Source organism: Hermetia illucens, chromosome 2 (genome assembly GCF_905115235.1).
Source record: "Hermetia illucens chromosome 2, iHerIll2.2.curated.20191125, whole genome shotgun sequence".
NCBI classification, from domain to species: domain Eukaryota; kingdom Metazoa; phylum Arthropoda; class Insecta; order Diptera; family Stratiomyidae; genus Hermetia; species Hermetia illucens.
Window position 1 is genome coordinate 71,122,858 of NC_051850.1, and position 24,547 is coordinate 71,147,404.

The 24,547-nt window shown below is 43.9% G+C and overlaps 1 protein-coding gene across 7 annotated transcripts in view; it reads right to left on the reverse strand.

Annotated features, from left to right (window-relative positions):
- LOC119647800 overlaps window positions 1-24,547 on the reverse strand; it is a 146,391-nt gene that overhangs the window by 116,666 nt on the left and 5,178 nt on the right. For all 7 annotated transcript variants that reach the window (XM_038049011.1, XM_038049014.1, XM_038049010.1 and 4 more), the window contains one exon: window positions 20,220-20,363. In XM_038049011.1, coding sequence (XP_037904939.1) covers window positions 20,220-20,363 — 144 coding nt within the window. The remainder of the gene's footprint in view (window positions 1-20,219; window positions 20,364-24,547) is intronic.

A 24,547-nucleotide genomic window follows, 5' to 3' on the forward strand; every position in this document is an offset into this window, starting at 1 on the left:
AAGACGATTAAGAACGAACCACAGAAAAAATAACACTGTGAAAGGAGAGGTCTGTGGACATACGGTCGCATTAAAGCCGGCTATTAAATACCTGGGGGAATAATTGACAAAAAATTGAGTTTTAGGGAACACCTAGAGTATGCATGCCAAAAGGCAACCAGTGCTAACATGGCACTTGCAAAAATGTTGCCAAATATTGGTGGACCGAAACATTGCCGGAGGTTGGTGCTAGCCGGAGTGGTGCGCTCCATCCTGCTCTACTCGTCGCCTGTGTGGGCAGAGGCACTTGCAAACTCTCAGAGACGGAAGCAGGTGAACTCGGTTTACCGGCGGATGGCTTTGAGGGTTTGCAGTGCTTTTAGAACCACATCAGATGAGGCAGTATTGTTGGTGGCAGGCATAATCCCGGTTGACATTCTGGCCAAAGCAATGAGTGTCCTGTACAATGCAACACGTATGGAGGGGCATGCACAGCGTAGAAATGCGGCAAGGTCAGAGTCGCTTGATCTCTGGCAACGCAAATGGGACAAGTCTACGAAAGGTCGGTGGACGCACAGGCTCATTCTCAGCGAAAACATGGGGAGATCAACTACCGCATTACCCAGTTCCTCACGGGACACGGTGGTTGCTACAGGCCGTATCTGCACCGCTTTGGGTTGGATGATTCTCCGAACTGTTCCAGATGCGATGGCATACCGGAGGAGAGCATGTGGTGTTTCACTGCCCACGATTTGCGATGGAGACAAGGAGCTTAAACCAGTTGCTGGGCAGGTGCGAGACCCCGGAGAGCTTGGTTACTGAGATGCTGGAGTCCGAGGAGAAGTGGCTTGCGGTTGGCTCCGCAATTATCCAAATGCAGGAGGAGTTGCTGAAGGAGCAAAGAAGGAGGAAAGCCGCAAATAGGGGAAGGATGAGTGCCTAAGGGCAAACCTACCCCGCGAAGTAATACCTCAATGGTGGTCCCGCGGGGTTGGGGCTGGAGAGACCGGGGGTGGTTTTTAGTGGGTATGAATCTCACACGCGCCCGCTGTAGTTCCGCCGTTTGGGCAGCGGAGCTGCGGCGGACGTGTCTTTCTAAGATTTTCCACCTCCGTGTACGCACAAAAAAAAAAAAAAAATAGTAGAAAAGATATACGAATAAGTGTACACATATTGTTAATTCTAAAGAATATTGAATGATGTACACATACATCAACAAGGACAATAAGTATATTAAAATAAATATTTGAAGTTTATCAACGAACTTTTTTGAACGAATCTAGGTCAGCCATTGCTGATATTGCCTCCTACAGTATACTGTAGTGTATCGTTACGGTCTTGAATGAAGTGCTCCAACACACTTCAAGACCCTGATCCAATATGGATTGGTGCGTCAAGTATTATTTCCGAGTTATCACAATCTCGGCAGATGCCGGATTTTACCTAATACTAGCACTAAGTGCCAAGCATTTAGGCTCGGACGATCCTACCTACTTAAAAACTAAGGGGGCACTGGTGGTGGTGGCCGGTGGTAGGTCAGTGGGAGAATCCGTCGAGTACCCCCCGCAACATCGAGCACGTATGCAGAATGGTGTACTTCTGCATGGTTTGAACCAGACTGTGCGAAAGTCCCAGGACATCAAGGGAAGCCGTCAGGGATTTAGGTACAATACCTGTAGCTGACAATATTATGGGAACTACAACCACCCGCTCGAGACGCCAAATTTCTTTGATTTCACGAGCCAATGGCTCATAGTTCACCTTCTTCTCCACGTATTTCCGTTCAATGTTGCTATTATGGGGGATAGCAACATCAATAATATACGCGGAGCGACCCGTCAACTAGCAGTACGTCAGGCTTGTTGTGTGCGGTATGGCGATCAGTCAGAACTTGCCGGTCCCAATACATGCTGCAAGCAGAACTATCAAGTACTGCTTGCGGCTCATATCGGTAAACCGGACATGTTCCCGTGATCAGCCCATGCTTATATGCAAGGTTTTGATATTTCTAAAGACGCACATTAAAGCTGCATATCTTAGAAACGCATCAAAACAAGCTTGGTATCCTCTAGAGCGCACACCAAATAGCACTTATCCCAGAAAACCACCAGAAGAGCCTAATATCCCCAAGCCACAAACAACCTACCCAAGATATAACAGCCCGCCAAAAACACACACTACACCCAAAAATCTGATGTCTGATGCATCCGTAGGCGCGACACTCACATAGAAAATGTTACGTGGATTCCGCTTCCTCATTACAGAAAGGACACGTATCATCTTGGATAATTCCTATTCTGAACATATGCCCAGCTAGTGAACTATCGCCAGTCAGAATGCCTACAATACTTCTTTAAGTCTTCCTGCTTTTCGACACGATAAACTTTGCAGTATGTTTGTTTGGTTCTGATAGGAAAAGTTTGGTGTGTTTAGCAGCATTAAGGCTTCGCCACCTATCATTATGGGAAGCTTACTCCCAGTTTTTGATAGCAGCATCAGCCGATGCTACCGACACTTCAATTGCTGGTTCCGATCCGGGCATGGGGAAAGTTGAAGCCTCTGTTGCTAAAGCATCCGAGATTTCATTTCCCTCCACACCGCAATGACCAGGTACCCAGAGTAAATCCACCATTGAATCTAGAAACAGAATTCAATCGGTTTCTATATTCCTGAACGATTTTTGAAGTACCATCAATGCAACTTGGCTATCGCTACAGGTTGCGATGCGCCTGCCCTTTAACCGCTCGTCAATCATCCAGGTTGCCGCCCTTAGGATCGCATACACTTCGGCCTGAAAGACCGTTGTGTATTGTCCCAAAGGAAAAGCCCACTTCTCGCTTGTATTCGACACGCATTCTTCTAATTTGTCCCAGTATTCTCTTCGTGTCAAGATTATATCTTCTACCAAATAGATGTATGGCGATCTGAGAATGGGAAGGTATTGCGAAAGCTAGATTCAGTTCTCTCAATGCTCTGTGCCCTTACGTCCATTGTTTTCGCTTCCCATAGATCTAATTGAATTAGTCTATGAGTTGCTCTGATTGCAATGCTCTGAATAAACAAATCCAAGGACTGCAAATTGAGTAATGCATTCAGAGCTGTGCTGGATGTGGTGCTCATGGCACCGGATCTCTAGTTTACAGCGAAAAAACTTTTGTTTCACCTTAACCTAGCACACCACGGATGCATAAGCGAACATCGGCCTAATGATAGCAACATATATCCACATTACTACCTGAGGCCTAAGTCCCCGTGCCGAGGCAAAGGTCCGAATACACAGCCCATGTGAGAACAAGCCAGGTAAGCGCTACTTCAACTGAGATACTTTGCTTTGGCACGACGATGTTCAAATGAAGCTCCGTGAAAAGAAACGCTTCTATCACAAGTTTCTCGTGGATAAAACGCTCACCAATTGTCAAATTTATAAGAACGGCAATCGTGAAGCAAAGAAAGCGATCGTTGTCACCCCAACGCCCCATTACAAAAATCTTTACGATAAACTGGACACTCAACTTGTCAAGGCCTTGTCACGAAAAAAAAACCGTTTCGTGTCGCTGTTGGTGTTCATTAAGCAAGCGCCCTCTCACCACTTCTCTTTGATCTTGTTATGGACACCGTCACACGGGACATCCAACGTCCAGCACCTTATACACTGCTTTATGCTTTCCTAGCTTCTAATACTAAAAATGATCTCGAGCAAATTGTCCCAAAATGGAATGATCGCCTCATGCAACACGGTCTCAGATTGGATCTAACTAAAACTGAGTTTTTGGCGACCGATCCCCATGAAACAGGCACAACCACTGTCAGCAACAGTGGCCTGCGCAGAATTGAGCGATTTAAATATCTCGGGTCAGTGCTAATTGCGTTATGAAATTGCTTCACGCATTAACGCAACCTGAATGAAGTCTCGTTTCACAACTGGTGTTCTTTGTGATCGACGTATTAACGAACGTCTCAAATCTAAAATTTACCTCGGTGCCGCTCGTCCAGTCGTTCTCTATGGTTCTGAGTGTTGGCCAACTAAAAAAAAATGAACGGCGTCTTACGATAATGGAGATGACGTTGAGCCAGTGGCGTGACATGTTTCCATCACATCTGAAATGAGGATATCCGCGATCGATATGGGGTTACATCGATAGTGGAGAAATTGCGAGAGCGGCGTCTTCGCGGCCACTCGCCTCGATTAGACTGAGAATCGAAGTCGATGGTAAGGGACCAAAGGACCTCCGAAACAAAGGTGGCTTGATACACTGGATGGAGATTTAAAAGCCTCGCGATTACATCCAGATCAGGCATTTAATAAAACCAAATGGCGGAACTGATCATGACGAGCCGACCCCGCTTGTGAACGGGACAACGGCTGGAGAAAAAGAAGAAGGGCCGGTCTTTCTGTGGTGCATATGCAGTGAAGATATGAACCGCCAGCTGATGTTCATCTGCCAGTCAACCAATCGCTCCACTTTTTTTATGACATCACCGAAATCCTTAAATATATCAAAGCCAACACTATACTGAATGCGTAGTCTGCCAAAGGAGAGAATTTAATAGCAATTTTTACCGTGTTCACGCTGTATGTCGCCGATTTTTTCACCGTATCCGCGAGTTTCTTGTAGAGCGCAAATATTAACGCGCTTCTTCCGAAGGGCTCTTGTCAGTTCCTTTGTGTTTCTAGTGAGGGTACCAATATTTAGCGTGCAGACACACATTGTTCGTTTGAGGCTAAAGACCCAAACACAACAGCGAAGTGACTGCGTGCGTGAGGAGTGAAAGAGCTGTCAAATGAAGTTCATTACACGGAGTTGTATGAGGCAACATACAACAAGTCCGATGCGCAATGCGGCACGCAAAAAAGTTCGGAAAATTGAACTTTTGCGATTTGCGATAAATTAGTTTGTTGTCATTTGCAATATGGCGGCGCTTTTCGTTTTTGGCTGCTACTTTTGAATGTAATTAATTTGATTGAATTCGTTTTGAGAACTGCGGAAGGTACTATTTGCGTTGCAAGTGCTAATTATTAACGTCACTTGCATTAGTTCCATCGCTTCCATTCATAAAAAATAAATTTTGTTTGAAACTAAAGCTTATTAAAATCGATTCATTGTTTGTCACGCGCACTTTTCTTCAAAACGGCTATACCGATCCGAACGAAATTTGGTGGGCAGGTGGGAACTATGAAATCCCACGCATACAGTGTGACATAAATTTACGTGAAGTGTAAAGGGGGCTCCCCATACATACTATCTTTAATTAGTTTTGACGCGGATTGTAAATTCCGAGAGTAAGGTGTCAAAATTTGTACACCTAAAGTGAGACAGGACTTATTTTCAGAAACTACCCAATCCAAAATCTGAAAAAAATCAGGATAGTGTGCTTATATATATAATAATCAAGACCTCACAATATGTCCGATTCCGATATCTGCTCAAATAAACTTGCTAATAGTATATTACTAACTATTCAACTATGCAACAATCCATGTTGGATCAGGGCCTTGAAGTGTGTTAGAGCACTTCATTCAAGACCGTAACGGTACACTAGGAGGCAATGTGGTCAGCATTGCGCTCGCCGAGATTATTACCCTGATTTGACTCAGGTACTCATTCACAGCTGAGTCGACTGGTATCCGACGTCAAATCACGATACAAATTCCACTGCCACTAGTGAGATTTGAACCGTGACCTTCCGTACGACAGCCTTGCGCTCTAACCACTCAGCTATCCGGACACACAGACTAACTATTAGAAATTTACTGAAAAGCCCCAATTAAGTTCATTCTAGGAGTACTAAATTTTGCACCAGCATAGAGGACGATGGCTCGTATGAACATGCGAAATTTCATGGAAATCCACCCATTATTGCCTAAGCTCAAACTTATCAATTTTGCGTGAATTTACCGCATTTGAAGCAATGCAAATAAGATACTGACATCATAATTAACGAGAATAATTGACATTCAAGTGAAATATTGAAGTCCCATATATGAAGAAGTTACTTCCCCAGCCCTTCTACCCTTTGCTTCTATTCGGTGAGCCTTTTTGTGTGTGGCGAACCTCCCCACATTTGCTAATAATGTTGAACTCCTGGTGTGAAGCGTATGAAATTAACTCGATAGAGGACTTTGCAGAGGAAATTGTGTAATTAGCTGCGGAGGCATTAGATTTTCAATTATTACGCAAGTGGGACTGCCACGCACTCAAAGTTCCACACATAGTGAAACATAAAACATTTTATACCTGAAGCGTTCAGTTTCGGATTTTCTGGCTTGTTTTTTAGTAAAGAAACCAGAAAATATAGCTAATCGTTTATTAGTATCAAAATGTATTGTAATTGTAAATTATCACGTAAATCGAATCTGCATGAAGCTAGTGCATGCCGATTAAAACAAGTCGGGAAATTGGAAGCTGGATGCTTCAAGTATGAAAGGTTTTCTGTATTTCTTTTATAATAATATATAATTTGAGTGTGCATTTGTCCCATTAGTACCTAATATACGTATATATTATGTGGGAATATCCGCAGTCAGTTTTGAATTTGCAAAGAAGGGACAACTTCGATCTGCTATAACTTTATTACTAATAGTTGCGATTTCCACAAAACTTGGTAGAATTATACTCCATGTTATAGCATGGTGCTAAAATGAACTTAAGGGGGGGGTTCTTCAGATAATTGCTAAAAGTTAGAGTAATATACTATTATTAACTTTATTTGAACAGATATCGGTGTGGAGGGTATTTCGAAGCATAGGCACCACATATTGGCAGCCTCTTGATTTTTTTTTCAGATTTTTCGGCTGGGTAATTTCTGAGAATGGGTCCTTTAAAGAAATGATCAATTTCGACCCCCGCACTCTCCACCTTTCCCACAAATGTCAAAACTAAGCCCAGCTTCGAAAATTACTATTAGGTTGTTGCACATGAAATGGCCGATTTCGTACAAAAATTTGAAACGACTGTAAAGCTTACAAAAATTTATTTAATTAATCAAAATGGGTGCCAGTCGATTCAAAACACTTCTCCCAGCAAGATATAAGAGCATGTATGCCAGTTTCGTAGAAGTCCAATTTTCAGGGGTTGATAAACTCGTCGAAGGCAATTTTGATGACCTCTTCATTCCTCAATTGTTATTCCGCTAAAAAATGCTCCAAATGCTTAAGAACATGGCAGTCGGTTGACGAAAGGTCCGGTGAGTAAGGTGGATGAGACAGAGTCTCAAACTGCAATGAGGTCGTGCATTGTCGTGAAGGAGTATCACACCGTCTCTGTTCGCCAATCTCCACGTTGAATACTCAATTTTTGGTGCATTTCCTCGATTTAGGTACAGTATTTCTGTGCATTTATCGTTTCTTCGGGTGCCAAGAAAGAATAGTGGATAACTCCAGCTGTAGAGCACCAAACAGTCACCATTACCTTCTTCGGATGGAGGCTCGGTTTCGGCATATGCTTCGGTGGCTCATCAGCATCTAGCCATTGTGCTGATTGGCGACGATTGTCGTAAAATATCCACTTTTCATCACATGTCACTATTCTGTGCGAAAAGGGATCGCTTCTGTTGCGGGAGGGTGAAGAACTGTAAATTTCCATACGAAGCGCCATGTTTTGCTCCGTAAGGGCTTGCGGAACCCACTTGTTGAGCTTTTTCACCTTTCCAAGTTGCTGCAAGTGCCGGGAAACTGTCAAATAGTGTACGCTCAGTTTTTCTGCAATGTCTCCCACAGACTGATTTGTGTCGGATTCGGCTAGCAAACGCAGCTCATCGTTATCAATCGATGGTCCTGGAAGTCATTTTGAAGGTTTACGTCGCCTGACCGGAATTTTTCGAACCACCGTGTGGTTCGTTCGCTTACCGAACCAGCTCGAAATGCGCTGTTAATATTCCTGGTCGCCTCCGCTGCTTTATAACCGAGTTTGAACTCATAGAGCAACAGTATACGTTCTTGGCTCTTTTCCATCCTTTTCCTTTTTATTCACTGTTATCACAACGATGGTCAAAACTGAAATGACTCCTTGATTAAATGTAGGAGTATTTATACTTCATTATCCGAAACCAACAGTGCCAACTGGTAGTGGTTTGATACAGCAAAATTGCAACTGACTTCACTTGATTGCCAAATCGGCTATTTCATATGCAACAACCTAATAGTAAAGACCTTTTAGTTGATACCCCACATGACCATATTTGATGAAAAAAAAATGTACACCCTCCTTTTGCATGTATGGGGACCTCCTTAAATTCCACGTAAAAGGATGTAACTCACTACATACGCGAGCGGTCACAGTTCTCACCTTTTCACCAAATTTGGTGTCAATAGCGATGACGGCTTTACGGTTTCTTACCTCAGCTCTGCCCTGGGAGCAGTGTGACCGTAGCGGCTCGCAGGTGTTAAATGCTCGTTTATATAATTCGTAGAACACGACATGACTACAAATTATATTGATCGCAAATCCGCCTTATTGACCAAAGCTGGCCAGAGCTGAAAATATTTTGAGAATGATGGGGTCCCAAGTCCGCAGCCCTAAGCGAGGGGTCCGTGGACCAGGAAAGAGAGAGTAAGTTGTTCCTCATTTGGTCCGGTCCAGCATTAAGTTGATGCGGGCTTAGGACCCCATCATTCTCAAAATACTTGAAAAGTGACTTAGGTTATGAGTTGATGCGTACATATATGTATATGTATGCATCAGTATACGGTAGAAGGTAATGTTTGTTTGTTTGTTCAGGATGAGCACAATATACGAGTATGTCTTTAATATGTATGTACATATTTATATTTTGGAATTTGGCAATATATGACGACAGTAAGGTCTTCAATCCGCAGCAAGCCGTATTGGATTGCAAAAGTGAATATTAAAAATTTATATTGGCCTATTATGATTTAAATAGTGAACATCATATTTAAAATATACTTAATCTAACAGAAACCTTAACAGTTTACTTAATCTAAATTTAAACATAAGGGAACTTAAACTAATAAAATTTCATTTAGAGCTGAGATGCCGGTGATGTGCGGTACCTGGTGGAAAGTTCACAGAAGAAGCTCCAGTTGTTATTTTGGTTATTTACCGAAAGGGAGGGGAGGTGGGAGGAGAGCAAAGTGCCATGGTTTAGGATGGGAAGGCAAGTGGATTAATAATGGTGTGAACTGTTTTGTTTGGGTGGAGGGACATACTAGGCACGGGGGTAACAATCTGTGTAGAAGACTACTCTGCCTTCCCAGTCGAACAGACGGTTATCATTATAGTAAGGAACGAGGAGTTGAAGGAGTTGGTTTTTGCGGAGGACCTTTTTCTCGGCGATTTCAATCCCCGTACACTCGGTGACTAAAGGGTTGGCATGTGGCAGACACCTTTCTAGGCATTTTATTGTCTGTCTATCTGCCTGTCGGTTACATGCACTTTTCTCAGAAACAGTCATATCGACATGGAATTTGGATGGAATGGAATTTGATGACAAGTTGGGAACTGTGAACGCCCATACATGGGGTAAGCTACATCTTTCTACATTGACTTTAAGGAGGGGGGCTTACATATGAAAATGGACGGAGTATTTTTTTTATTTACCGAATTAGTAATTTTCGAAGCCGGTCTTAGTTTTGACATTTGTTGGAAAGCCGGGGAGTGCGGGGGTCGAAAGTGAAGACTTCTTTAACGGACCCATTGTCAGAAACTTCCCAACAAAAAAACTGGAAAAAAACATGGTAGAGGCAACCTCACGTTGTCCAGACCTCAAAATACTTTCCATATCGATATATACTGAAATTAACTAATAAAAGTATATTACTATGTTTTCGGCAAATTTACCATACCCCCTTAAGCTTATCCTAGAGTTATAAAATTTAGCAGTAATATAAACTATAACATGAAGCATGATATCCCCCCAGTTTGATAAAAAACTCAAAATAGCAGTTTTCCGTGTAAATTTCATGCAACTCGAAATACTAAATACCAATATCAAAATCAAAATCACAAGAAATAATGACATGCTAAATATACATATCTGTTTTTCTTTGAGGCGGAATTTTCCCTGCGACGTGGAGATACGTCAGACCAGAAGGGGAATCCGAAAGCGAAAGAGAGTTAATTAACTGCTTGTAGTAAAAAATTTTGGCAGGGTGGGCTTGTTGAAGTGTGGAATATTTGAGAGGTTGGAGGCCATTGTAACACCTAGATAAACAACTTGTTTAACGGTGCAGATGGGAGTTGAGTTGATGTTAAGGAGCAAATTTTTGAAATCGAAAGCCATTTTCGGAGTCAACTTCATTATATTGTCACGAAAGACGATTGTCTTACTTTTTTGGGGGTTAAGGCAAGTTTCCACTTGGTAGAGTATCAGCAAAGTTCGTCCAAATATGAATTCAAGCGAGCTTAGCCACGTACATATCCTTCGTGAAGATGTAAGCTGATCCGGTTTTCGTTACATCTCGCTCATGCTAAAGGGCAGAGCAATTTGAAATCGTGCGTGCTCGCATTGATTTCCCTTCTTGAGGGGCAAGGGAGAGCTGTCTAGTATCTACCTGTTGACTGGACTAAAGCAAACACGAATCCATACTGCAGCACTGGACTCGTTGTCGGAGCAGCTGAACCGATCGCCATACGTTGGAGTAGGTTTCACAAACGACAATACGTCCGTATTGTGGTTTTATCTATCTAGTTGAACGAAAACTCCACGGCTTCCTTGGACGTGCACGCATTCGCAGTGGCGTTCGCTTGTTTCTTGTAGATTGTGCGCGGTCACAAACGAGTGTTTTCCCCAATTCCGCCCACTTGGCCCTGTAGCGTGCGTAAAGTTCAACGTGTCGAGTGAGCAAACGGCTGACCTGTGAGTGTCCCAATTGGATCACTACTTTGTTCACTTGCCTTACAGCGACCCGAAGCAGGGTCAGTGTCTGTCCGTTGAATTGGATATCGAAATCGAATCATTCAGGCAGCTTGCCTTCGACCCCGCATCAGAAAAGCACGCTGGAGATTATATGCTCGCTCCGTAGTTAGCGATGACGAGAAGACAATGACCGCAAATGCTCCGCTGCGTCTAGCGTTTCAGCTTAAGCATAGTTACAGTTTAAATTTCCTCCCTCCCTTTCAGATTTCTCCTGGTGTGAGTTCGTAGGTGTTGGTCCGCTGCAGTACTCCGCTAAAAAAATGAGTTGATATAGTCGCGCGAAAGGTAGGATGTCGCGGGACCTTTTGCCGCCCTAACCACCGTTTCGGTTAGGATGCCACAGTTTGGGCGGCGAAAGCTAGAGGCGTGGATTCTCCAGTTGGAGGTGCAATACTGGCTGACGGGCGTCACGACGAACACTACTAAACTCAGCCACGTGTTAGTCGGGCTGGATGAGGAACCCGTGCACTCGTCGCCAACGTACTGAGCGAGTGCCCCTACGCCCGGTTGGAGGGCCAGCTTATTACGCACCTGCCGGTAAATAGCTTACTGACCTAACGATTGGCCACCGCACATCCAGGCAGGCATGCTGCAGGAAATGAAGCAGCTGAGTGGGAACGAGATTGGCTCGGAGCTCCTAAAAATTCAACCACTGCCGCAAAGCACGTAGCCCATCTTAGCGTGTGCCGACGCTGGTTCTCTGGAAGTATTGGAAGCGACTGCGGATAAGATACACGAGGTGTACGCACGCCCCATGGTCGTGGAAGTCTCTCGCAAGTTCGCCGACGTGGCGGAACTAGGGAGGCAATTGGCCGCGCTTACGGCCAATGTGGCCAAACAGACGTCGGCGATGATTGATTTGCGTTCAAGAGAGCGGTGGCAAAATCTTTCGATGGCCTCGAGAAATGGTCGTTCGGGCAGCACACCCCGTGGTCCCCATCGAACTCCGGCGTGTGCTGTTGCCATTGCAGATGCAAAATCAAGCAACGAAATGTACTAGCCCATACACATTTAAGAGACCCCAATACACTGAGTTCCCTGGGAGCGCGGTGACGCCTACACGAAGACGTGAGTCTTGGCTCGCGTTGGAACTTTTCGTCGTGCTTCATTTTGGCTAATATCAGTGTCGCTATATTAGGCGGAGACTTCCTGTGTTACTATGCGCCATAGGTCCTTGATTAACCCCACAATCTTTCTTCAGTCGTCAGAGAAAATTTTCACCTTCTTGAAACAACACTCTTTTTATGATTTTTCAGGACGTTACCGATCTTTGCATTTGGACACTCCTCCAAAAATATCGTAACATAACTATCGAAGGTAGTCTCGCTCAGCCAGGTAAGCGCGATGTCCATCACCACATCGACTCTACTGGTTCGCCGATCTTCCCGAAAGTGCGCCTTCTCCAGAAACTCGTTATTGCGTGGTTTAAACAGCTACTCAAGCAGGGTATATTAAGACCTTCCAACATGGTGAATAGCAACCTTGCGGAGATTATAGATGCCTTAATGTTAAGACGATTCGTGAGCGGTACCCCATTGCACTCATCCAAGACTTTGCGTGATTCGTGACCGGTACCCCATTCCACTCATCCAAGACTTTGCGCATTATTTGACAAACTGTCGTGTTTTCTCAACCTTGAATCTCGCCAAGGTTTACCAATACCTGTAGCTCCCGAAAATATTCCGAAGATAGAAATTTTCATTCTTTTTGCACTCTTCGTGTTCACAGGGATGACTTTTTTCCCGTGCAATGCAGCGCAAACCTTGCAGAGGTTTAACACGAAATTTTGACTTCTGTTTCGGCTACTTGGATGACATTGTGGTCGCATTTTCCATCGAGTCCGAGCATTTGGCGAATCTCATGTGCATTTTTCAACATCTCTTTGACAATAGCCTAATTCTTGGCGTTGAAAAGTGCATATTTCTCCAGTAGCAGGTAAAATTTCTAGGCCAGTCCATCTCCTCTGACGGCATACAACCCAACCCAAACGGTACAAGCGATCGCAATCCGCTGCCAAAAACGGTCAAACACCTTAGTAACTGTTTAGTATCTACCTGTGAACAAAACGACATGCACAACAGTGGAATATACATACATACTTATGTACATGGTTGGGTATGGCTTAAGCAAGTCTAGTCGATTGCGAGAGAAAATTAAATTTGACAGAACAATGGGCAGAATTACTTATATACTAGAATTGTGGAAAGAGGGAAATTCACAAAAGCACAAAGTTAAATTTCAGAAACCGTCGATATTATCTTTTTCGTTTTCTCAATAAAGATAATGTATTCAAGATAATGCAATAACACAAAACAGTTTATTTAAAGGCTCCAATAGAAGTTTGAGAGAGCTTCCCAGCAGGAAACCTCGGGAGGTATGGATGCATTTCCTTTCCAATGACATCTGATTTCATTTTTCCATTGCATGTCATTGAGCAGAAGCAGTGGAAAACTTTCATATTTCTTCCTCCTAGGATTTTTCGCGTATCGATAATTTCCCATATGTTACTCCAATATGCAGTGGAGTTCGCTTAAGTGCAATCAATTGTGGCTTCAAAATCATTTGCATTCGACTGAACTTGACGGAACTCGGATAAATGCAGTATTATGCAATTAACTATCCTTTATATAATTGGAAAATTGTTGCGTTTATCCGACAAGATGTGGATTTAAAAAAATCGCTTAAGAATTAATTAATTTATTTTATTAGACGAGGAAAACAACATACAACATGTAGTTGTTATTTAAAAATGAACAGCAAAATTAATCGTAAACACGGAACGCAACATGCGCTGAGCTACCTTGAGATCTCATGGTAGATTTATGGTAGAAAAAGAACATGAGGTAGACCCTGCTTAAGATAGAGGGATGGCGTAGCTTTTAGGGATATCGAGTGGACCTCGGCGCAAAGCCAGAATGGCTGGAGTCCCTTATTAAGGCAGGCCTAGATAACCTAAATCAGATACCGGATGTTGCGCCGTTGATGATGATGAATGAATCAACCGTAACCTGTGCATTGGATCTAGAAAAGGCATTTGATTCCGTATGGCCAAAAGGACTCATATACAGACTAATCGAAAACAACCTCCCAAATCCGATTATCTGAATGGCTATCAGCTGTTTCGAAGACAGGATGTTCTATGTCAACGTGGAAAACGATCTCTTGGCAGTAGGCTGGCGTTCCCATTTCTGAGATCGGCACTGACATTATCCAATATGCCGACGTCACCGTTATCTTCGCGTTAAACCTCCGCCCCAACAACGCCGCCAAAGCAATAGAAAAATACTTGGTACTTCTCTGCAAATACTTCCTCTATTGCGGCATTAGAATAAATGAGGCAAAAACGCAATTATGTGCTTTGAGGAGATAATCGAGATACTTAGGTTCCAGGTCCATAAAAAAAGTAAACTTTTAAAATTTAAATCGGAAATACAACAGTGAGCAATTCACAGACGATCAAATACTTGGGAGTTTAGTCTCACGAATTTTTCAAATTAAATCTGCGACTGGAGCTTGCCACGAGTAAGGCATGCGGCGCAGTTAGTAAAATCTTTTATCTTCTTCGCAAGAAAATAGGTCTTAGTTCCAAAGCCACAATGATTTTCTGCAAGACCATGATAAGATCCATCATCTGGTTCGGAGTTTTTCAAGAAAACGGAAGACCACCGAAATCCATTAATTCGACAATTCTACCAACAGCGTAACACATCCCCATTGGCCATATTTCTCAGGTTCTGCCAAATTGTGAGTAACCCTCCATCTTTTCTTTCTTTGACACTCCTGTCCTAGTAGTGTTACATAGAGGATCAGCACAAGTTACTTTGATGTGGCGGTGTATATACTAATAATAATAATAATCGTTGGCACAACAATCCATATTGGAACAGGGCCTTGAAGTGTGTTAAAGCACTTCATTCAAGACCGTAACGGTACACTACAGAATACTGTAGGAGGCAATGTGGTCAGCGTTACGCTCGCCCGAGATTATTACCCTGCTTTTACTCAGGTACTCATTCATAGCTGAGTCGACTGGTATCCGACGTCAAATCACGATGCAAATCCCACTGCCACCAGCGAGATTTGAACCGCGACTTTCTGTACGACAGCCTTGTGCTCTAACCATTCAGCTGTCCGGACACTGGTCGGTGTATATAGCAGTTTTAAATATCCTAAGTTAGAATTAAGCATATAAATAGAAGTTTTTAAGTAAGAAAAATAAAAACCTTTTCGTGTTTTTAGTGCTTTTAGGGTTTTGTGTAGAACAAAACATTATTAAAATTGGTTAACTGTCTGTCTGCCCGTTTGTCCGACAGGGCCTTGATCAACTCCGTTTTCAATACGGTGTAGGAAGCCGACTTGACAATGTCGGCCACGAGGAGGATAGACTCCTCATCCAGACCCACAATTGCATAATTAAATTTAGTCGCGCCCGCTGTGATTCCATACATCTGGAATTGTGGCTCCAGATGGACGAACCACAGCTCCGGATTTCTCCGCCAAAAGGGAGGGACGTGTGCAGCGAGGGCGGTCACCTGAGGGTCCGATGGGCCTGCCGCGTCTTTGTCGTCCAGCGATATGACATGAGTTGAGGCTGTAACGAATTTCAGAATAACCTACTATGACGACTGCAGACCGCACCCCAAAATGCCCGTACGACAGAGAGAAGAAGAAACCACCGATGCGCTCCGTAGCGGACGTTTGAAGTGCAGACCAAAATCAAAACTCGGCAAGAGAGGGGAACTCCAACGATCAATTTCCAAAAGAGTATCGATGCCGTCTCTTGCGGCGTTTCAACAATTATTATTAATGTTAACCAAAAAAAATTGTAGAAAAGAATGGTGACTTAAGCTATTTCACAATTTAAGTTGTTGTTGATGATGCGCGTGTTGTGGCCTATTCTGAGTTTTCGCCGCGGCGGCTTGCATTGACAGCGTTATTTGAGGTCGGGGCTTCTAACCGTGCGTGATGATCCAAGTCGGCGGCTCCGGCCCCTTACGGTGACGTCGTCGAAGTCAGCTTCCGCTTCTTAGAGGCTGGTGGTATCTGCTGGGGATCGAAAGGCTACCGTGTGGCTGCAGATCGGGAACGACGTCTGTTGGGCTGCGACTTGGAAGCAAATTCGGCTGCACGGCTTTGCCTGGGCGCTGATACGGAGCGTCCTCGGCAGAATTTAACTTCGTGGCGGCTACGTCCACGAAATGAATTCCTTGCGATCACTCAATCGCAGCCGCCGAACGCGGAGGTGCAGCACCTGACTCCTTCTGGCGCACGGTTTAGCCACCATACGCCGTCTTCACAACAAACGTCACACAAAAACAGCCCGAAACTGGCTCTGCGACGAAGGGCTGCGGCTGTCTCCCAAGTCTTGGCTGCGCTGCCCCGATCCGATTTTCAGCCAGCACTCTTCGCGGCCAGTGGAATTTTTCTTCCGGGTTGGGGAAAAATTGACGTCGCCGTGCTCGAACGCCTCAAAATCGATTTCCACTTGGTCTTAAACTGGGCGCGCTCCTCGGGGTCACCACTTTTAAGTATATTTCTATTCGAATTTCTCAAAAATTTTATGTATATTTCTATTCGAATTTCATCCCGTACACAGTGAGCAACACTTCCTTTTACATTAAATGAATTGTCACTTTTATTTTTTTTAAATTGAAACTTTTTAAATTTAACTATACGGTCTTGGTGCAAGAGAATGAATTTTCTTCCAAGACCGTCGCCTTGATAAAACGAATTATTCCCAGTTGGATTTCCTCTCTCGTGGCGAGTTTGAATATGCCACGGAGAGCGCCGGCGGCGTCATTTGTCTGTTCGCATTAACAACATTCGAAATACATTTCGAATGTTGTTAACCCTGCTACGCAACAATGCAATTCATCATCATCATCAGCGGCGCAACAACCGGTATCCGGTCTAGGCGTGCCTTAATAAATAACTCCAGACATCCCGGTTTTGCGTCGAGGTCCACTAATTCGATATCCCTAAAAGCTGTCTGGCGTCCTGACCTATGCCATCGCTCCATCTCAGGCAGGGTGTGCCTCGTCTTCTTTTTCTACCATAGACATTGCTTTTAAAGACTTTCCGGGCTGGATCATCCTCATCCATACGGATTAAGTGACCCGCCCACCGTAACCTATTGAGCCGGATTTTATCCACAACCTGACGGTCATGGTATCTCGCTCATAGATTTCGTCGTTATGTAGGCTACGGGATCGTCCATCCTCATGTATGGGGGCGGCCAAGAGTTCGCAATTCTTCTTGTTAAGAACCCAAGTCTCCGAGGAAATGAGAACTGGCAAGATCATAGTCTTGTACAGTAACAGCTTTGACCCTATGGTGAGACGTTTCCAGCGGAACAGGTTTTGTAGGCTGAAATAGGCTCTGTTGGCTGAAATCAACCGTGCGCGGATTTCATCGTCGTAGCTGTTATCGGTTGTGTTCGACCCTAGATAGGAGAAATTATCAACTGTCTCAAAGTTGTAGTCTCCTATCTTTATTCTTCCCGTTTGACCAGTGCGGTTTGGTGTTGTTCGTTCGTTTCGGTGCTGACGTTGCCACCATATATTTTGTCTTGTCACTGATGTCCAGCCCACGGCTTCGTGCCGCCTGCTCGATCTGGATGAAGGCAGTTTGCACCTCTCGGGTCATTCTTCCCATGATATCGATATCGTCAGAATAGGTCAGTAGTTGGGTGGACTTAAAGAGGATCGTACCCTTTGCATTTACCTCAGCATCACGGATCACTTTCTCGAGGGCCAGGTTAAAGAGGACGCATGATAGACCGCCATAGACCGTTGTTGTTGTCGAATAGTCTTGAGGGTTATCCTGCTACTTTTATCTGGCCTCGCACATTAGTCAGGGTCAGCCTAGTCAGTCTTATCAATTTCGTCGGGATACCGAATTCTCTCATGGTGGTGTACAGTTTTACTTTGGCTATGCTATCATAGGCGGATTTTAAGTCGATAAATAGATGGTGCAACTGATGTCTATATTTCAACAGGTTTTCCGTCGCTTGTCTCAGAGAGAAAATCTGATCTGTTGCTGATGTGCCTGGAGTGAAGCCTCTTTTGTATGGGCCAATGATGCGCTGGGCATATGGACCTATCCAGCCCAGCAAGATAGAGGAGAATATTTTATAGATGGTACTCAACAGCACCCAGTACACTTGGTGGTATCTCCCTTTTTATGTATGACAGATAATGCCTCTTTGCCAGTCGTCATGCATTGATTTGCTGTCCCATACTTTGAGCACAAGTTGATGAACCACTTGCTATAACTGGTCGCCTCCATATTTAACCAACTCGGCTGTAATTCCATAGGCTCCTGGTGAATTATGATTTCTAAGCCGATAAACTGCACAGACGGTTTCTCCTATACTTGTGGTGGGACCTCCAACTCGCCGATATTTTGGTTGTTCAGTAGTTCATCAAAGAACTGAACCCATCGCTCTAATAAGCCCATTTTGTCGGAAATCAGATTTCCGTCTTTGTTTCGGCAGGATGAGCATCGAGGTGTATAAGGCTTCATCCTGCCGATTACCCCCTGTACTTTTTTAATTCACTTGTTGGTTCTCTTTCCTTCCTTTTTCGGTCTGTGAAGTCGCTTCTCCGCTCGACGGAGTTCGTGATAAGTCTCTGCGCGTGCCCGCGTTCTTTGAGAATGAAACATTACTCGGTATGCAGCATTCTTCCGTTCCGTTGCTAGCTTACATTGATCATCAATCCAGCCGTTCCGACTTTTCTTGCAGCTGCGGCCAAGTCTCTTTGTCTCCGTATCAATGATAACGTTCTTCAGATGATTGTGAATATCATTTGTTGATGCTTCATCTCCAGGGTCTCTGTTGACTGCGGTCATTGCCGCATCCATTTCGCTCTTATTGGTGTTGCAGAGGGCTGTGCTGCAAATGGGTTCAATATTCACTCTCACCTGATTATCAGAGGGGTTTGTAGGTGGCGTTGTAATTCGAGCTCGGAGCATCATGCCAACGAGATAGTAGTCCGAGTTTATCTTGGCCCCCCAATATGTTCTGACATTCATCAAGGCTGAGAGGTGGCGGCGTTCAATCAACTTGTGGTCAATTTGGTTGAAAGTAGTTCCGTCTGGAGAGACCCACGTATGTTTGTGAACCGCTTTCCGCGCAAACCAGATACTTCCAACAACCATTTCGTGTAATGTTGCTAACTGGATAATGCGCAATCCGTTATCATTGATATCCTTATGTAAGCTATGGAAGGCAACGTATCGCCTGAATACTGGCTCCGTCCCTACTTGACTGTTGAACTCTCCAAGTATGATTTTGATATCATACTTGGGACAGGCTTCGAAGGTCCGCTCAACTGCCTCGTAGAAGGTATCCTTCTCCGACTCTGCAGTCTCCTCTGTAGGGGCGTGAACATTTATGAGGCTAATATTTCTAAACTTCTCTCACAAACACAGAGTGCATAGTCTTTCGCTTATATTTTCAAAGTCGATAACCGCAGGTTTCATTTTTTGGCTGACTAAGAAACCTACTCCGAGCACATGATTTACTGGATGGACACCATAATATATGGTGTAGCGATTCTTCTCCAGGAAACCGGTCCCTGTCCATCTGTTACAACGCTGTTACATCAGCCTTATATTGGGACAGGGTATCGGCTAGTTGCTCAGCAGCATTCGGTCTGTACAGGGAGCGCACGTTCCATGAGAGAATGCACAAATCGTTGTCGTTGTCGAGTTCGTCGTTTTGAAATCCATCTGTCCGAGGCTCCTCTCGTAGCTTCGTAACATCGGGTTTCCGTGTAGAGTTGCCAGCCCTACCCAGCCATCAACCTGGAGACCAGTTTGTACATTTTGTCCCGTTTTTGGACGCGGGAGACTCGTGATGTGAAGCAATGACGTAACAATATTTAATATTTTACTAAAACAAGTCTGGAAAGCGGAAGCTTGACGCTTCAGGTATAAAAGGTTTTGTGTTTCCTTATGTGAGGAGCAGAACGCAGTTCTCCATTGGCCGATTGCATTGACTCGAGTTATTTAAATCTCAATGGATAGATCTAAGTGGATGAGGATGATCTAGCCCGGAAAGTCAATATATGGTAAAGAAAAGACGAAGCAGACCCTGCCTGAGATGGAGCGATGGCGTAAGTCAGGACGCCAGACAGCTTTTAGGGATATTGAGTGGACCTCGGCCCAAAACCTTATTAAGGCAGGCCTAGACGTCACGTCAGCGCTGTAAGTAAATGACTACAATTCCTTCACCCTTTTAGCAATGAGCTCTACATCAAACCCTTAATCGACATCTCTCTTCTAAGTAATATACATCTTAGTTTAGTTTTAGCTAACTGTTAACGATTAGTTTAAAAATCTTTATATATGAAATAACTTACGTTTTCCACATCCTTTGAAAAGTCCTAATAAAACTGGGTGGTTTCGATCGCAACTGCAAGTTTTAGTAATTGGATCACAGTTAACGTGATGCAATTTTATGCTGCAGGCTCCTTCGCACAAAGCTCCAACATGTAGTCCTTTTGCTGAAATAAAGAAAGATGCTTATTCTTTAAAAAAATATGCAGCAGTGTTATCTTATTATGTAGTCATTGACCAATTATGATAAAAAAGTATATGGTTGCTTGCTTGGACAACTAGCGAACTTTTTAGGTTTTCCTAACAGTTAGTACAGGGTTTAGTTACTTTTCAAGCTTAGGATTGTTATCTTATCTAAGTAAAGCTGAAGAATGTATGCTCACACGATGCTCAATTTAGATGTCCAAATATGTATATACGCATCAAGGGGTAATGTATCATGTATGGCTTGGTATTTAGGAATGTGGAAAATAATGGTTTGAATTTTTAGATATGATCAATTAGGAAAACATGTATGCAAAGTTGCACACATAAGAAAAATACAATACTTCTTTACCCGAATGGTTCCAGCTTCCAGTTCCCCCCCCCCCCCCCCCTTTTTACTTCTTTTAGGCGTTCACAATTGTCGTCTTCTGCTTTGGGTTTTAAGAATACTCTCAAAGTATTCTTTGCTTGCGGTAGGGATAAAAAATTGCAGGTTGGCGACCTGCAAATTTTGAAAATTTGCTGCTGACTGACCTCACGACTACGACCTTGGCTATCGAAAACCGAATATGATTGGTTTCTGGAATGTATGCACGGTCCTCGAAAACGGTAGCGAGGCCCCCAGAGGACTCGCTTTCTCTAGCTCGAGCGAAAATAAATAAAAGCTGCAGGTTCTGGTCGTAAGCGAAGTGAGGTGGTTGGATTTTGGAGAGAATTCCTTCCCCTTTGGTGGTAATGTACTTTTGTACCCTGTAAAGCCGAGTGGTAGTAAACGCGAATCCGGTGTGACATTGCTCTGACGGTTACCGCAAGGCGCGCTCTTTTGACCTGGGAGTCGGTTTGTGACAGTATTTTAATTGCATGCGGTCCATGTTAACGGAGATTTTTGATATAGTGGAGAAAGAGGCTTTCTACGAGCAATTAGACGCAGTCCACTCGAGGCTTCCTAAAAGTTACATTGTGATCATGATAGACGATTTGTATGCCAAGGTGAGCTGTTTCAACCCCTGCTCGAGCATGTGGCGACCGTAACGACAATGGTAGAGCTATCTCACGGATCGGACGCAGATACACTAACTATCCCTCCTGACAATATTGATGAACATTGGGCCGCCAATGCGCAATGCAGACCACATTGCCTCCCACAGGGTGCTGTAATTCTGAAGTGAACCATTACGGTCTTGAATGATGTGCTCTAACACACTTCAAGGCCCTGATCCAATGTGGATTGTTGCGCCAATGATTATTATTATTGGGCCGCTGATTAAAAATGCTCTGTTTCCAGGTGTTTCGCAGGCCGTCAACTACATTCTGCACACTGAGCAATTGTGGAAGGGGATCGACGAATGTAAGAGATTGAAGGCACTTTTGATCGTTGCGAACTATGGCGAGCGACGCACTCGAAATTCGATACTGCGTAAAAATTCGAAAAGTTCAACGTAGTTCGTAGTAGCGCCATGGCAAAAGGGAATTTGTTTTTGCGCTGGTCGTGAAAGTAGAGTTTGCAGCAGATGGCAATGATTTCAGAACTATGTGCCGCTTCATGAAAGAACATGTGGTCGCAAATTTTTCCATAGCCTTCTGAGCGATGTTAATAGTCAACTCTTCATCGAAGATGACGAGTAGCTAAGGAGGTAGACGGAACACTTCACCACGATTCTTAACTATATCACATTCCGTGAGGTTCCGCTTTTTGTGAATGAAATTTCTAGTCACTCTAACATGCAGATACGGACAGTTTTTCCAAAAAGAAGAAAAATCATTTTGGCCCCCAAGGCGCTCAAACGGAACCATCCCGCTGGCCTTGGCAGTTTCTCTGCAAAGATATTTATCGCTGCACCTGCAGTTTCTGGAGATATGCTACTTCTACTTGTACGGTAATCCTGGGAATTCAAAACCCTTCCCAGAGATTGGAAAAAGGGGATGACCATTAAGATTCAAAAAAGGAATATTGAGGGTGGAAATTGGAGGAGTATCTGTGTGCTACCTGCCGTCATAAAAATTGCAGCTAAAATAAGCCTGGAATGCATTAATGAACATCTCCAAGACTTAATTCAACTGGGTTGTTGCGCCAACCATTATTATTATATGATGGCGGGAGTTGCTGCTGCCTGATGTGTGAAAAGCTTTTATCTGAAACAGACATTTGTTTGACGCTAACACTTGTCTGTCTGATTTCTTATGCTCACTCAGACGTTTGTCTGATTGATGTCTGTCTGGTGCGTGAAATATACACAGAGATTTGCTTGATGCGGGAAAAAAATTTTGTCTGAAACATACTTTGGCTGATGTAGATGCCAGATGTCTAAAGCAGCCATAGAAATTTGCCTGACTTCAGCACAAACGTTTGTCTGACACAGAGGTTCATCTGAAACAGTTATTTACACGAGGCAGACTATAGTCTGACACAGACATCTATCTGTCCGATGTGTGAAATGTACACAGATATTTGTCTGTTTTTTATTTGAGGAAGCCGGAGACATTTGCCTACGCCAAGTTTTCAATATGTATACCCTACGTATTTAAGAACGAAGACCGCTCCAAGTACATTTCCAACCAAATCCTCTATGAGTCCTGCCAAACCTCACGCATCGACGCCTTCCTTGCCCGTCTTGCCCTTAACTTCCTGGTCAATCCCATCCCAATCCCCTTGTCGCCAAAGCCATGCAGATCGAGATACTTGAAGATAACCTTCTTCGAACTCATCTGTTTCCCCAGATCCTCCTATCCCTCCAGGCATAGAACCGTTTGTTCGATCCCCTAGGTAGAGTAGTCTTCTACACGGGCAACTTCTCCGACTCCCAATTTTGTAAATCTTCCCATCATTAGCGCCCCTCCCAGCTTTTAATTTCCATCCCTCCCCCGCACCCCACCCATCCTATCCCAGTCCTTTTCTCCCTCCCACTCCCACCCCGTTTTTAAAAATGCTCAACGAGTGGAGGTTTTTTCCAACTTTTCCTCCAAAATGCAATGTATATATTTTCTTTTTCTATATAACCTGTTAGTAATAAGTTAGTTTAAGCTTTATATTATACCTTAGATTAAGTTTAACTGTTAAGGTAGTCCCTAAGTTAGCTATAAGTTTATTATGATGCTCTTTTGTAAATAAAAATTGTTGTTTTACCTGGAAAAAATTGTTGTTTTACCTCAATATGTATACCTTGTAAATACACTGTCGTGCCGTGTAGCGACGTTCCCAGCAGGGGTTAATAACACTGTTGTGCCGTGTCGTTCCCAGTGTATGCACTCTTTTAGCATTGATTGCCGTTAAGCTCTGCCAACTGGAAACGAATGAAAGGCATATTGGTTGACATAGGTGTTTTTGAATATTTGGCTGGTCTGGTTGAGAATTATCTCTCGGAGAGAACTCTTGTCAGGGAATGGTTGAGATACATAATCACAGCAGGAATACCTAAGGGCTCGGTGTGGAATATCATGTATAGTGAACTGTTTGTTCTTCCTGTACCTATGACTGAACCACAGTAGATCTACTATAGGCAGTACCCTTACAAAAATTACCCCACTTGCAAATGTGCTTGCAGAAGCTTATCTGTACACATCAGAGACGCTAAACAAGGAAAAGGCATAATCTTCGTCAAATCGTGTTGGTAAGAGAGAGACCGGTGAGCTTTTGCTATTCTGGTACTATAGCGTGCTCACCCATATAGCAAAAAGTTGTTCCACGTATTCACTTATACATAAGCAAAAACTTACCAATCTCACCAATGCATTGGCAAGTCCGGGCGGTATGTCAAACACAGCTGATCGGGTTTTCGGTACATCTCGCTCATGCTCAAGGGCAAAACAATTTGAAATCGTGTGTACTCGCACTGATTTCCCCCCTTGAGAGGCAAGGGGGAGTGAGTTAGCTGTCTAGTATCTAACTGTGGACTGAACGTTTTGATCAGGGTATAGGTGGTGCATGGCCGACACAGTGCGAGTGGTAACGTGTTGGTTGAGAAGGGCAGGGCTGAGTAAATAAGAAAGCGATTCATTCTGGGCAGAGCCGCTGCAACTCGTAGAGACGGAAGCAGTCGAATTCGGTTTTCCGGCTGGTGGCTCTGAGGGTCGGTAGCCCTTTTAGAACTCCATCAGATGCAAGGCGGCGTATGAAGGAATACAGCGAACGTAGAAATGCGAAAATATC